We start from the raw sequence: 16,418 nt of genomic DNA on the forward strand, positions 1-16,418 counted from the left end.
GTTCCACACTGGAAGAAGTTTTATTCTTGAAAAATTGGTATTTGAATGGTAAAAATGCAGTGAAAACTGCAATAAATGTTTAACAGTATTTTTAAAAATTCTCTTAATTTGTCACATGACATTGTTGTGGTGGTTAAAAAAAGGGGGGATGAGAATGGAAGTGTTTGATGATAACATAGGAATAATGGCTAGAGAACGAGAAACGATCGAAATGAAAAAGAACCTGGATCATGCATATGATATTCTGCAAATAATACCTTGGGATTTCATTCAAAAATGTTTGCATAGAAAATTGGATGTTGCATATTTGCCAACTTTTTTTAATTTTTCATTATTTTTATGAAAACTGCTCTAATTTTAAGATCTTTTACGTAAATTAATTTTTTTATATAAATTTTACCTCTTCACCCCCTTTGTAAAAAGCCAGTTTGTGGTGGTTTGTTGTCAAACTGTTTTTTAAATGAGTGCCAGTGGCAAACAATTAAGTTATCATTAAAATTTGTCCCTTTTATTACATGAAGAATAAGTTATTATTTTAGAATTATGAATTCTTTTATTTTGTGTTGCAGTTTACTGACTTATCACCATTTTGGCAATTTTATGATCAATTTGTCTACAAAAATTTTGATTTAATTTTTGTAAATTCTATGACAGTTTTTTAATTTTGCTCATATTTGTCAAATATTCATCTTCTGGTATTATTAAAATAACTATAATATATTGAGTTTTTACTAAAGTAACTTTAAAATAAAATGTTTTCATTTTTCCCTATCATATTTAAAATTCCTTTACCTTTCATTCTGGAGATATTTGAACAATTTGGTTCTGAAATTTAAAATATGAATGTTATGACTAGTTTATGAACTGCTTTTTAGAAGGAACTAAATAGCTAATGTAAATATGCTAAAATTAATTTTATTTTTTCCATTTTTTATGATTATTGGTAGGTATGACGCTTGTGCTGTTTCAGCATGGTGCATTATAAAACGTGATTTGTAATTGTTCTATGCAAATTTTGAGCTCATCTGTCATACTACAGTATTGGGAATTTGCCAACTGAATGTGTTGTGTGTTTGTTATAGAACAATAATGCCAACACTGTTATGGTACTGGTATAGCTTGTTTTTGGCTAAATGGTTATATGAACCATTGAATTGCCCAATTTGGTGCAGAATTCCTTCATCCTGAAAATGTAATCATTTTGGGTGCCATATGTAATACTGGCATTATTAGTTCATTTTTTATTGATTCTTCTATCAGTGCTGCAAGTTTTGACAACTTTTTAATAAGAATATTATTCTTTGGTACAGAAAAAAAAAGATATACTTTATTCAAAATTACACGTTTCAGTTGATTGGAACACCATCCCATCCATGTGATGATATTGGCTTGATCCGATAACATGAAACATAGATTTTTTGCTAAGGTTTCTCATGATTCTTTTCTACTGCTCTTGTTTGCTTTGACAGACATAATTTTATTTATTGCCAATTGACCTTTTTATAGAATTTTTTTACTGCATTTTGAATTCTTTTTATGGGAAGGACAGAGTTCATCATAGCAACCTCCAACCATGTTCAGTTCTTCAATGTTGCCACCAGTAGTAAATTTGTTTAATTCCATGACATGCTATTGAGCATTTCAGTTTATTGCTTTGCCAAAGTGTGATAGCAAATGGATAGCATTTGAATGTCTCTTCTTTTTTATCATCCTTTATAGTAATCTTCATTCTTTTTTTAATAATTGTCTTTTTTTATTTTATTTTATTGCAGATTTACTGTAATCCAGTAACCTATCTTTCAGATAGGCATTTCAGACAATCTGAATTTAATTGCTATGCTTAATTGTAGGGTTCTGAGCAGAAATGAACCCAGTTTATCATATCAGATTTTGAAATATTGGCTTTTAAAACTAATCAACTTTGGAGTGCACCTAATAGTCTAATTTATATATATATAAATCAGATAATATTAAGTGAACCCCCTTACCATGTTAAAAAATTTGTGGGAACTCTTTTTGCATGTCGTTTTATGCAAAAAATGACGACATAGGGACTTCACTATAGGGATTCACTCCATGTTCAGATCTTCAAAGTTGCCACCAGTAGTAAATTTGTTTTATTCCGTGACATGCTATTTAGCATTTCAGTTTATTGCTTTGCCAAAGTGTGATAGCAAATGGATAGCATTTGAATGTCTCTTCTTTTTATCATTCTTTATAGTAATCTTCATTCTTTTCTTAATAATTGTCTTTTATTTTATTTTATTTTATTGCAGATTTACTTGTAATCCAGTAACCTATCTTTCAGATAGGCATTTCAGACAATCTGCATTTAATTGCTATGCTTAATTGTAGGGTTCTGAGCAGAAATGAACCCAGTTTATCATATCAGATTTTGAAATATTGGCTTTTAAAACTAATCAATTTTGGAGTGCACCTAATAGTCTAATTTATATATATATAAATCAGATAATATTAAGTGAACCCCCTTACCATGTTAAAAAATTTGTGGAAACTCTTTTTGCAAAACAATCAGAACACAAGGGAACCAAATCCACAAGTCACTGAGAATTAAATCTTCAAGAAGTAAGGGGAAAGAACAGTTATTTTTTCAATCGCAGTTTATTGAACAAATGAAAAAAAGTGAAAATTTCAAATTCTTTTTTAAAGTACCATTTTTGAAAAATGAAGTAATGGAATTTGAAAGGACAATTAGAAATATGCAAAACTTCGAAGAACCCTTGCAACATCTTCATTCATCAACATAAAATAGTTCATTCATTTCTTCCTCGTCAACTGCAAATCTTATTCTTTCAGAAGACCTAATACAGAAGCTCCTTCACAATATTATTTAAATTGATCATACATCTTCTTGGTGCAATGAACCTGCTTCCACCACAATTGTTGCTCATGAAGTTTCAAAGGAAACCAAATCGACCAAAGAAATTAATTGGTTGTACAGTTTTCAAGAGATTTAGTATGAAAAATTTTGTATTTTTTCATGACCATAATTTCAAATGCTGTGGACTTATGATTTTTCTACTATTTCGATCCAATCATTAGGCTAGTGTATAAACTTTTATTTTCGGCTTACTGTACACTAGTTTTATAAAAGTCATTGCCATTTTGATATTGCAATTCTGACCAGCACATGAATCAGAATACAAAATTACGAGTTCATGTGTTTCTGCATGTGCTTGCAAGTGTTTCACCAAGCAGGACATATATCATGGAACCCTCTACCTTCCTCACTTTCATCCCACATAAACATGAATGAACTATTCAAATTGAACGAATTCATCCCGAAATTGTATACCTACAAATTTTTATTTTAGTATGCAGTTGATATGGTCAACTTCAGGAATGACAACACTATTTTTAAGCTGTGTAAGTATTGGTAGAGGTGAGCAACTGATCTTGTGTAAGAGATGTTCTAGCTTGGTCTCTTGCCAAGTGAATCTGTTTTTCAGTCTGTAAAATGTTTTTAAAATTTTCATTTTGTTCATATTTCAAGTTCATTACAAGCTCGATTGGTATCTTTAGCTGGTGGTTTAAAAGGCAAATTGAACTTCGAACTGAACACATAATAAAACTTCTTTGAGAAGAATTTTGCTCTTTGGCTTGCATTTCTATACATATGTTTTGTACAATTTGTGAATTGTCAGGTCACGGTATAGATATTTTTTGTTGGGTTTATCTTTCCAAGTATATTGACTTGGAACAGCTGGGAAGGATTCTGCATGATTAATGACATCTTAATCAATGGTTTTATTAGAAGGAAGCAGTTTTTCTTCTACTTTCATTAATGAGAAATACCTTCTTCTTTCGACAAGCATCTGCACAACCTACCCCAAATTATTTTTAATGTTTGTGAAAAAAATGTTTTGCAAACTTGATAGATTGATTAACAGAGTGTAGAAAGTACATTAAGAGGGCTGCTTGATCTACTACTGCCATCTCTAAGGCAGACCTTTACAACTGGATGTAGTTGTACAAGACATCGGAAAAATTTATTTTGATCTGAAAAATCTCCCAATATCCAAAATGACTCGGACACTTTTTGGCAGCACCATCGCATATTTTAGAGATGCAGAGAAGTCTGCAATTACAATAAATGCTGTAAAGGCCTTATTTTCATGAGGCTTTAATTTTCAAGAGTCCGTCCTAATCGCAAAAATTTAAGCCTTGCGAAATACTTTTTTTTCCCCGCCTGAAATAATAATAAAAAATCAGAAATTTTTCACACACCCAAAATTTAATGATTTATTGCACAGTTATAAGCCTTTTCTTGACAACTTTCTTTCTTATAACTATTCTTTGAATAATATACAACTATATTTCTCGAATATAAAACAATAAAATTAATAGAAGGCAGCTCATTCACTTAGAATACTATTTATACCAGCTTCTTTGAAGCCATTCAAAATTATCTCATGTTTGGCTTCAATACCTTTAAATACACGCACAAGCCAAGAAGCGTGAATCGGTTTTAGTCGTGATAGTCGCAAGTCCACAGATTCTTCTTCCTCTAGTATTTATTGTATTTAATTTCATCAATTGTAATTATTCCATCTCGTGTTTGGCACATTATAATCATCTTTGGTTTTGCGCCAATAACCTCTCACTCACTCACTCACTCACTCTTTTTCCTCTAGAAATTGAGGCTCATTAAAATACCACTCAATAAGCTCATTCTTGAGCAAATGCTTGAACTCGCTATTTGCAGTTAAGTCCAGAGGTTGGAGCTCTCCTGTGCAGAAAGCGGGCACAAAAACTGGAATAATATTCCTCTTCTCTAGTTCAGTCAGAAAAAGAGGATCTTTGGTGTGCCTTAAAAACATCGAACAATGCTACACCTGGGTGTGCTGGAACTAGCCCGAGAAGCTCTCTCTGCTTGTCGTAATAAGGTACAAGAATATTCTCGATGTATCGAATGATTGTGTCAGTATTACTCCAGTGCGAATCGATGCGGCACACGTCCCAGTCCATGGGAAATCTAAACTTTGGATGACAATTTGTTGATTTTCCAGCGAACAACAATTGTGGTGGAAGTAGGTTTCCAGCAAAGGAACATGCTAACAAAACAGTCATCTCTCTTTTATCTTCCATGCCGATTAGACACTAATTTTGAACCACATTCTTCCAATGTGTAATTAGATGTAGGCACAAACTTTGTGTTTGTCTGATCAAAGTTAACGAGCATCTCAGGGGGAACAACATTTTTGTCAATCACTATACGAACACGCTTAACAAATTCGTCACGAATAGATGGGAAGTCTGGGGGCAGTTTTCGTGCAGCCTTGGTTCACTTTCTACGGACAAAGTTCATTCTTTCCAGCAGGCTTCTAGCCCATCTTGGGTTCAAATCGAAAGTGTTTAGTAGAGATGGATCCTGTGATTTCACAATTCCTTTTACAGCTGCAATAACAATAGTGCAGTTCACTATTCCACCAGCAATCCGCAATTTACGTATATATGTTTGAATGCTTGCATCAAAATCACAAAGTTTTAAGGGGTGACAGCAATTACCATGCGGTAAAGTTGTTGCATCGGCTTTAGCTTGTTTAGATGCTTGAATGTACTGTTTCTTTATGCTTCAAATGGTTGATTCACTCACTGGCCTTCCCAGTTCAGAGGTGAAATGTTTCTCTGCTGCAGAATTTCCGTTTGTCATATACTGCATACTGTCCACGTTTTGCTTTCAGAGCAGCAGAAACCTCAGTATTAGCGGATATTATTTCTTTTGATTCAACAAACGACGTAGCGTTTCTTGCATCCGGAAGCCCTGTCGGCGCTGGAGCTCCTATAGGAATTTTCTCTCCCTTGTCCATCAACTTGTACAAGTATTCCACTGCACTAATAACACGTTCTCTTCTCAATTTTCTATCTCGCACTCACCGCTTCTATCTCTCGTCTTGTCAGAACATTTGGCTAAAGCCAACTTGGCAACGTATTCCTCCGTCGCGGAGCTCCTTCTAGAAGCAACTTGTTCAAGCAGGTGTTGGGCATAAACGATCCGATTCCAAGAAAAGCGAAGGGGGTGGGGTGATTACACTTTCGGAGTAAAAGGGGAAGGTGAATGCGCACATTGAGCCAAGGTCAAAGTTGATAAGCACCGTGGGTTGTTTTAAGAGTGATGGGGTGGGGGAACGAATTTTTCAGATAAAAGGAAATTTCTTAAAATGCTTAAGCAAAAGATGTATTTTTGGAATTTTTCAATTTCTCAACTTTACTTAGGTACTTTTGAAAGTATTCAACTTTCAGTTCTGTTCATATAAAATTCGTGAAATTTTCAACTCGCGAAATCACTAATATATTCATTTTCGCGAAAAATTACAGCCCACGACAATAAGGGCCTTCACAGCCCAGAGAAAATTTTTTGAAAAGACCAGTTTTGCCTGGCCAATTTCTTTCACTCCAGTCATTTGTTTTATTATTATTATTATTATTATTATTATTATTATTATTATTATTATTATTATTATTTTATTCTAATGTTTCTTTTTCACTAAAAAGTCTCCTGATTCCTTTTCCTTCCTCGTTAAAGGCTACCGTGTAGAGCACTTGTACCAGGAGAGGTTTGTATATGTCCTTTGATCACAGGATATCTCATTTAACAGCCAAGCAGCATTCGTTGTGTGAAAAGGCATGTAAACAACCTTCTATTATTGCTGTCAGAGTTAATAAATGAATCATCACAGGTGTTGTTTGGAAAACAAAATTGGCATCCATCATCTGACAGTTTGAACAGCGTTTTCTTCTGAATGTGAATATAGATATACTACTTTATTGCTTGTCTATTGCACAAAGCACAATTTCACCAACTCAAATGAAATTTGAGCCCTTCGGCGCTTGATGTTGAATGTTACTTTCCAAAGAAACGGAATCTTGAATTGTCAGAAAGAAGAGCATGACTTTTTGTCACGGTGTATGAGGATTTGCAAGAGAGGAAATGTTTTGTTAGAAATGGCAGGCATAGCTGTCATGTGACCATCTTGAGTCAGTAGCAGATTTAGCATGGTAGGTCATGTAGAAGCAGGCAAGGCAGATATCATGAGGTCTGGATGCCTATTCTATGATCACTGGAGCTGTCTACAACTTGAGCGAACAATATTGACTAAAAAAAAAATGGTATGGACAGCCATCACAACTTATCGGAGAAAGCCATTCTGTGGTCCTCAATTGGTGGACGGGTGGTCCATTTAACTTTACTGAAAGGGGACAAAGCTTCAAGGAGCTTTAGACCAATCGCAGTACAGACAAGTGACGAAATTTATAGCGCACGCTGGCTGAAGTTCTACGAATATTCTCCCATTATTTCACTAACTCACACGCTACAATTGTAGTTCGAAAAAAATTGCACAAAACAGTATTATAACCAACATGCAGCAGAATATGCTGTTATGTTTATGTAAAGGAAAATCCCGCTTTTTAAGGGGAAAGTTAACGCAGGAATTTAGAGCTAAGAAATAAAGAGTGATATGGGATACCATGAAAGCAATGGTAAATAGATAAGAGTAAATGAATTAAGCATACTTCAGATACTTTTAGAAATAAACAATTTTAATCATTTAAATTTATAATATGATTAATTTGCATTATAATCTAATAGCAAACTAAGTTGTTCCCCCCCCCATGCTTACATTAAAACTGTTTTCAAGCAATTTATTTTACAGTTAATATTGTAAAAATATTTCTTTAAGTAAGAAATTAGAATGAAAATATTTCTTTCTTAATATTTCTTCTCTTTTTTATTTTCTTTTTTGAAAATTATTTCTTTCAGGAAAAGAAATAAAATTCATTCGCTATTACAGTATGGCCGATTGCTGCTGCATTCATCTATCACACACGCATCAAAATGCTGTATTTTAAATAATTTATTCTATAATTAACATGAAAGAAAATACTTTTTAAATATAAAATATATAACTAAAATTAAACTAATCTATTCTGTATGTGTGATTAATTCGTTTTGCAATTTTTGTCACACAATTACTAATACTTTTTTCTTTTAATATTACATTGCTGTTATTTTAATTTTTTATATATATAAGAACTGCTTATTTTAAATATTCTTCCTTCTTAAAAGATTTTATTCTGTGAAAATAATTAAAAGATAGTAATATTATTTTCACAGTGCAAGTACTAAAGTAAAAATAATCAGTGAAGGCCTCCTGCAGTTGTAGTCCTTGTCAAACCAGCGTTTCAACACATTTTAAATAGAAAACTAATAATAATCAATATCTCTTTTACAATATAAAAATGAGAACTCTGCTATGAACAGTATTTTTTTTTTTTTTAAGTTTGCAAAGAAACAATAATTTTTTTAATACTAATAGATTACAAACGTATTCTTCCATGAACAAACCCTCAATCTTATAGCATTGTTACTTTATAGCATAGTACAAATAATAATGCAGTATAATTCTGCTAACAAGCTCACCAGCGGCCGAGCGATAGAGTCGCTGAACGCAGGTAGTTTGGTCCGAGGTTTGAATCTCACAAACGAGCTGGCCGCATCAGCGTTTCCGTGGCTTTCTCCATGTGTAATGTGTATACGTGCCAGTTTCCCTTAGAAAGTCCTCCCTTAGAAACCAGTTTTAAAACATAATAAAATTCCACACATATATTAAAAAAAAAAAAAAAAATTCTTGAAACCTTCAGATTTTAAATTATTACTCCCAAAGGGCCATTTTTTTAATGTTTTATGTATTACCTTTATTTATTAAATATCATCTTCTTCGCACTTAAACCATAAAATTCAATTCAACAGCAATATCATATAATTTAAAAAAAGGCATATCTTCTTTAGAATTTCCGATACATAGTCTCGCGCACTAGAGATGAAAATGTTTTTTTTTTTTTTTTTTCCCTTTCCCCGTACAATATTGCCATTGCTCACTTTGAAATTGTTGGGTTTCTTAATCAAAAACTCATAAATGCTTTTCAAAATAGGAAATGGATAATAAAACAAATTCCCAGTTCAAAATTTGGGCCTGCAGATGCCTATATTAGGATGGAGGATTACGTTATTCAGAATTTCATATCTCTAGGTACCGTTGTTTTATCACAGTGTGAGAAACATTCATACATTTATGCAGATTCCTCATTATTTAATTTTTTTAAATATAATACAGTGCGATAATACTTGGTGGCAACGATTTGAAAAGTGAAACGCCACAAAATGGCAAAACGAAATTAATAGTCCCTCTGAGTTAAAACTTATTTTTAAAAGTATCACACTAGTAGTAGTACTGTTACTGAAAAAAAAAAAGAAAAAAATATTATAAAGCTATTTTATAGTTTTATAATTTTTTATTATTATTATTATTATTTTACAGTAGTGTGAATTTCACGTAATAATGAACAACATTCCTTTTTGTGTTCACAGTATTGTTCGTAAGGTATTCAACTGTTCTATTTTAAAGTAAACATAATTCTTTCTGTACATAAATTGAGTAGAAGCTTATCGGATGTCTATATTTGTATTAAATAAAGAAGGTTTATGTGCTTGATAAACTTATTATCTTCTGCATTTTTAAAGCATACAATTACAATTTATATCTATAATTTCAGGAATAGTATAAATAACCTTTCTTTCAGTAGAAATTGTGTTCTTGTTTTCTGAATGTGGCTCTAAATACTGTCTCAATTCATCGCAAATTAAAATAACTATAAATTTTGGCAATCTGAAATATGCAATGAAAACATCTTTTGGCAGAGCAAAAGCATCAACATATTTTCTATAAATTCGCCATCAATTCGAAGATCTACGAATGTATTCTTCGTTTAAATATGAAAAAATCAGCGGTGAAAACATATACAAAGTCATTGTCTACTTAGTACATCAACTGCACAACCCTGATTGACAATGTGGCAACACTTTTTCGCGCGCTTTCGACAACTTCCATACTCAGAGAATATAGGATGTCGGGCAGACCTGTTTTTCACTAGCAGCAACATCTGGCGGCCCAGCGTAGAATAACCATCCTGGAGTGGTCAGTGAGAAGGTTCCGTCTAGAATCATAAAGTCCTTTATACATTATATTCAAAATATATAGATGCATTTGCTGTAGTGGCAATGTCCATGTGCTGCTAAAACAGTTAATTGTTAAACTTATTGAAGCTGCAAAGAGTCTCTTTCATCTTTGGGATTTAGAGGTCTTATCAGTGCTGACAATATGGTGAGCATTCATAATAGTTCTGACATGATTTTGCAGCATCTGGAGCGTTTTGATATTGTTTTCTATATCTGTAACCCATGCAGGAGTAGCATAAGAAATTATTGGCCTGATAACAAGGTAGATATGTCTCTTACCTTTGAGAATAATTCTTACTGCTCACAACAGGCTTTACAAAAACAAATAAATAATATAATTAAATAAAGGTGATAATGATTATGTGATGTGTGTTTTATTTGGTAATGAACTGAATCACCAAACAATGATGAGAATTCATGGAAGACAGGTTATAGAGCACTAGTATTACGTTATCATTTGGGAGATGGACTTCTGCTCTGAAAGGAATGGAAAACAGAGTCCAGGGACTTAATAGATGCAGTATTAAAATCAGCTAACGTGTTAATTCATTATAGTGCTGAAAATATATTACTTTTATAAATATTTATCAGGAAAAACCTCACAAAGGGAAAAAATTGCACTTGTTTCACTTCTGCTATGAACCCCCTTCCCCAATTATTAATTCTCTAATTACACTAAATATAAAATACTTTAAGTAAACAAACAAAATTTTTAAAAAGAATGTTGTTCTAAGAATTGCATATGGATCTTAACTCTGTTTCTCCACTCCTTTGATGGATGAATCAGCCCTTTGTATAATAATTTAGTTCTCTTTTATTGCACAAGACTGTGGATAGCAATAACTGTTTTTTTTTTCCCTCATTTAATGTTATTTAAAGCATTAAAACTCTAAATCAGATGCCAAAGGTTTGCATATTTTTAAAATAACATATCTATTTTCAACTTGAATGAAGCAATGGCAGTTAAATCAGACATGGCAAGGGGCTAAGGATCTTAAAGACAGAAGCTTAAAAAATTGCAGTAAAGTCTGTCTGTATTTCTGTAAACTTTTTAAAGATACTGCCCAGATCTTAATTTGAAAAGGATGATGTGTTGTTATCGTGTCTCATGTGGTAGACCTTAAGCAGTTCTAATAAAAGTAATCTAAAAGAATGTAATTTTCTGTAATTAGAAAGGTATATTTTTAATATACAGTCAAAAGTCTTTAATCCGGAATGATCTATAATCCGGACCTCAAAGCTGCGAACTTTCTGCGCATGCGTAAACGCATAATGCGGTTACAAATGCGCATAATACCTTTATGCGTTCGGGTTTAATGTATAACAGACGGTATAAGCTAAGCTGAAATTATCTAATTATCTATTTCAGTTAATGTTGCAGATTGCATTGTTCCTTAATCTTCTAATTGGATCCGGCTTATTATTTTTTGCAGACTGTTAGAGCAATTTTATAAAAGTAAGCTTGAACTTTCGATTATGTCAAAAAGAATTTTCGATTCTGGAGCTGCCAAAGGATCTACAAAACAAAACATGTTTCTATGTCCATCAGACAAAAAGTGGAATTGCTGCAAAAAATGGAAAAAGGCATATCCTTTTTTATCTAACCATTCCGAAATCTGTTTATCAATTTCACGCTGCTCTGGGGGGGGGACATCGCGGCGCGCAATGAACTGGAAGTTGATCTGTCAGCACTATCCTTATCTTCAGGGCAGATGTTTTTATTTTATTTGGCTTATAATTCCTTACTAAATGTAGTATTTCATCTCGATGAAATTAATATGATTTAAATCAAATTCCTCGTCATTATAAATATCACGAATACACATCAAATAGTTTTCTGGTTGCAATTTTCTAATTTCGACTATGCGTAATGTATGCTTTACGCATGCACTCGTTGAAAGAAATGTTTAATAAAGTAAACAAATAAATATTAAGGTTTTTTTTTAATTTTATACCCTTTAGATCATAATTGCTCTTTATTTCATAAATTACTTTTTCATATTTTTAATTTTATAATTTCTGCATGCCATCTTACCAGATTTAAACTGATGATCTATAATCCGAAAAAACCGATAATCTGGAATCGCCGAAGTCCTGACGAGTCCGGATTAGACTTTTGACTGTATTTTTGTAATGTTGTGCCATTTGCAATTTACGTATTTTGTGCTGTCCCATTTTTCTAGAGCAAAATTTACCTGAAGAAACCAATAATAATAAAACAAACGAAGAAAAACCACCCACTGAAAATAATATTCAAACTTCAGAACCTGTCAGTCAAGAACTTGTTTGTGTAGATGTGACACAAGAACAAAATGGTAAATATAAATTAGTTATCAATATGTATTGTTTTTGTAGAGTCTTCTTTAAAATAATTCACATTTTGTTTATGAAATTTATCAGTGGCCATTCAAAGTATGCATCTGGTATTTTGTTTCATGTGTTTCCTTTGTAAGTTATGTAGTATATGTAGTTACAATGAATAAATACATACAAGAAATCTTGAAATCCTGCTTCCAGGTTTACAAATTATCTTGCTGAAAGGGATATTTAATTGCATATGATGAGAAATTTAACAAATAGTATGTTATTTTGTAATAACTATAATAAGTCCTTTATACATATTCAAAATCATAATTTTCTTGTATAGTAAATGTTGAAATTTGATTACCTCAACTTCTCTGCCTTTAAGTCTTTAGTATTTCTTGGTTTTTCTAGAAATGATGAATTAATCAATTTGTATATTGAATAATGATTTGGACAGACTTGCAATCATGTAGACTTTATTTCATCAGTAATGTGCATAACATTAGTTATGAGTAATTTGCTGTTTCACCATTTGGTTGTTGGTTTCCAAATTTTAGGGCAGCTATTTAAGTATGTATTGTAATACTTCTAACTACCGGCATTCTTACTGATCAAGTAACAAACAGTTTTATAATTTTAATAAGTTAGACTTGCAAAATAAATGCTATTTAATTTTGCTTTTCTTTTTTAATTATGAATATGTCAATGTATTTTTGTTGTTGCAGTATTTGAAATATATAATAATTCTATGCATTAGAATAACAATTAAGGTATATTTTCAGTTTCCTAAATTATTCAAACCTTAGATTGTCTAGAATATATTTTTTTAATTCTCTAAATTTAGTACCTTAAAAGTATAGTCTCTTTTGATTTCTTTGAAGCATCTACTTCTATGTTATCGCAGTTTAACAAAATGTAAAATGCATTAGTAGAGGTTCTGCCATTGAATTTAAGATATGTTTAAGTAATCGTCTTCAAGTATCGTTTTCAGCAGTTTAAACTTATTTTATTTTTTTATTGCAGCATTTGTCTTGATATTTTTATTTTGCTTTTGTCCTCAGTCAAAATTTAATTTTTAGTTATACTTGTTCAAAAGTATTTAGTTAAAATACATTTTATTAATAAAAGGGGATTTTTGTTTTAGTTTATTTGCTGTACATTTTGAAATTGCAGATATTCTCATAGCTATACTGTTAACTAGATTTCTATTAAATAAATAATGAAATTATTAAAAATTAAATTTGGCATGAGAATGCTGTTCCTCGTTGATTTGATTGAAAAGCAAATTACTTTTGTTTTAGAATGAAAGAATTTTTATTCTCTGAAAAAAATGTGAGCAAAACTTTGTGTGACTTTGGTGATAAAGTATATCAAGAATAGATTTTATTAAAATCAGTTGTATTGTAGACTTCATTTTATTCATTTTCAGTAAACAATATCCATAATGTTTTCTTCCAGAAATTGTACTAATGTTATTTTCAACTTGTAAATTCTGAAGAAACTATTTCGAAGGAGTAATTAAAACAAATATATGCTATATAACAGGGGTAGCCAAACTTCATGACACTTAGAACTACATAGAAAATTCAAGAGGCGCTACTAAATTTCGTGAAAATCCTTTTTTTTTTTTTTTTAAATTCTTATTTTAATGAAAAGTAAGGCATTAATTTGAAAAATAAAGTCATTGATTTTCTTACTTTTAATTGACAGTACACACTCTTCTGGAAAAGCTGAAGTAAATGATACAGGACTATTCGAGAAGCAAAAATTAAAGCCGTTAGCTCTTCCAGGCTTTTTTGTTAGTATGAAAATTCAAATTTTTCCGCACAATTAACAAGAGAGTTGACATATTGAAACCAAAAGTAGCCTTAAATAATAGAATTAATTCATTAGAATCAAACAATTAGGATTAGCAGTTATATGTTTTTTCCTAAGAATGATGCAATTGTGTCTGCAAATGCCCCTAATCTTCACAAAGGTCTGGAATTCTAAAATCCCTCATGGCTCACTTTTTGTGAGTATGGATGTGGCAATACCGAGGTACCCTAGCCCTTCAGGGGATCATCTTCTTGGTGAAGCAGGTTTCATGATCCTGGAGTCCCAGTGATCTATCCTCATTTTCCTCTTTGGAGGTTGGGACTTGTTATGAGAAACTGGAACAGCCTTGTCTCTAGTTTTCAAGTGGTGAGAAAACTGCTAAACAGAGTGCACCTTGTCCTCCTCACTAGTGTCAATCGGCTGGTCATTAGTCCTTGTGGTCAGTGGCTTGGGAATAAGCTCTTGGGAGTACCTGCTTTCGGGAAAGCTGATTGTGAGGCTTCAGTTTGCGTATAGACCCGGTTAACCCTGGTGCAGGATTCTGTGTCCCGTTGTTGGGGGGGGGGGTTGTTGCCGAGTCCGAATCAAATTTTCATCTAATATGGCTACAATAAATCTATGTAGTTCCTCAGAAAATGTAATAATCCTCGTTTTATAGTAGTAAACAATGCACCAGGCAAATTACAAAAACTCTCACTTTTTTTTTTTTTCCATACAAAAGCATATACAATTGAACATCGGCGAGCCAAAAAATATTAAACGTCTCCGTCCAGGTGACTTGTTAATCAAAACCAGTAAAAATCCCTGGTCTATAACACTTCTCAAAATTGAAAAACTTGGGCATCTTGAAGTAACTGTTTCAACACACGAAACTCTAAACTTGTTTGTGCCAATGAATGATCTCAGAGATCGATCTTCTTTCAGTTTCAGAGGAAAAAAATTGTAATTGAGCTGTCGGATCAAGATGCGTAAAAAAGGTAAGTTAATTGATACGAAACACTTAATCCTTATTTTCAGTTTGCCAGATCTGCTGAAAAGTGTTAAGTCTGGTTATTTTCACTGCCAAGTAAGACCCTACATTTCCAACCCCATGCAATATTTCTTCCAGTCCCAGCGTTTTGGCCACTCAAAGATGTCATGCCACAGAAAACTAACATGTGTGCGCTGCTCTGTCAGATGCCACAATAGTGATACATGCACTTCTGTGCCACTGTATATTATTTGCAAAGGGAAAGATACAGCTTTCTCACAATCCTGTACCAAGAGGAAAGTAGAGAAAGACGGGCAAGTTACAAATAAATCTCATACACTGAAGCTGGAAGACTGATTTTTGATACCCAGCCCCATAGAAATGTCACTTTTGCTAATGCAGTAAAATCTGTCCAGTCAGTGGCCACCCAAACCGTTGCTCTCATTCTAGAAAAAAGCCATCCACAGTCATTCCAATAGTAATTACAATATCTGGTACTAGCCAAGAGCAAACAAATCAGAAAAAAGAACAAGTAAATTTTGAAAAACCATCACTGTCATCCGAGAAGCACAGGCTGGTTAGACAGTATGTGCTCTGAGGATTTGAATTCTGATGTGGAAATAGAAGCATAAATGAATATTCAAAACACCTTCTGCCTAACAAAACAAAAAAGCAGCATAGTAAAAGTTCATAATGGTTACTCTGTTGTCGTGGAACTGTCAAGGATTGAAAAAAAATCTTGTCAGTCTTAAAGATCTAATCGAAAATCATCATCCAGTCTGCTTTGTAGTGCAAGAAACGCTCCTGAAACCTAAGCAAGATATTGAGCTGCAGAGGTATTCTTTTATTAGGAAAGATAGGATTTGTAATGACTGTGTCAGTGGCGGTGTGGGCCTTTTCATATCGCTTGACTATTCTTCAAGCATGCTTCCTCTTTCGACTTCCCTCCAAGCTGTTGCAATACAGGTTCATATTCGGAAGCTGATTTCACTATGTTCGATATACCTGCCTCCCATTGAACACATAGAGCAGCAGGATCTGAATTGTTTAATAGAACAGTTGCTTGAACCTTTTATACTCCGTGGTGAATTTAACAGCCACAGTCCTCTTTGGGGATGTAAAAATAAAAGCTCACGAGGTAGGCAAGTTGAGAAAATCATCAGTGATCATTCTCTTTGCCTCCTTAATAATGGAGAAGAAACTTACTTTCTTCAACCCACAAGGACATTTCACAGCATTGATCTCATCATCTGTTCACCAGTTCTCTTTCCATTTTGAAATATTCAT

The 16,418-nt window shown here is 32.7% G+C and overlaps 1 protein-coding gene across 5 annotated transcripts in view; it reads left to right on the top strand.

Moving 5' to 3' along the window:
- The window catches only part of woc (zinc finger protein without children), a 257,267-nt gene that overhangs the window by 171,430 nt on the left and 69,419 nt on the right, over positions 1-16,418 (top strand). For all 5 annotated transcript variants that reach the window (XM_085815607.1, XM_085815608.1, XM_085815609.1 and 2 more), the window contains exon 14: positions 12,223-12,354. In XM_085815607.1, the coding sequence (XP_085671733.1) occupies positions 12,223-12,354 (132 nt within the window). The remainder of the gene's footprint in view (positions 1-12,222; positions 12,355-16,418) is intronic.

The sequence above is a fragment of the Stegodyphus dumicola genome, chromosome 4 (genome assembly GCF_044657685.1).
Source record: "Stegodyphus dumicola isolate Sdum_Otavi_A_Nest chromosome 4, ASM4465768v1".
Lineage (NCBI taxonomy): Eukaryota > Metazoa > Arthropoda > Arachnida > Araneae > Eresidae > Stegodyphus > Stegodyphus dumicola.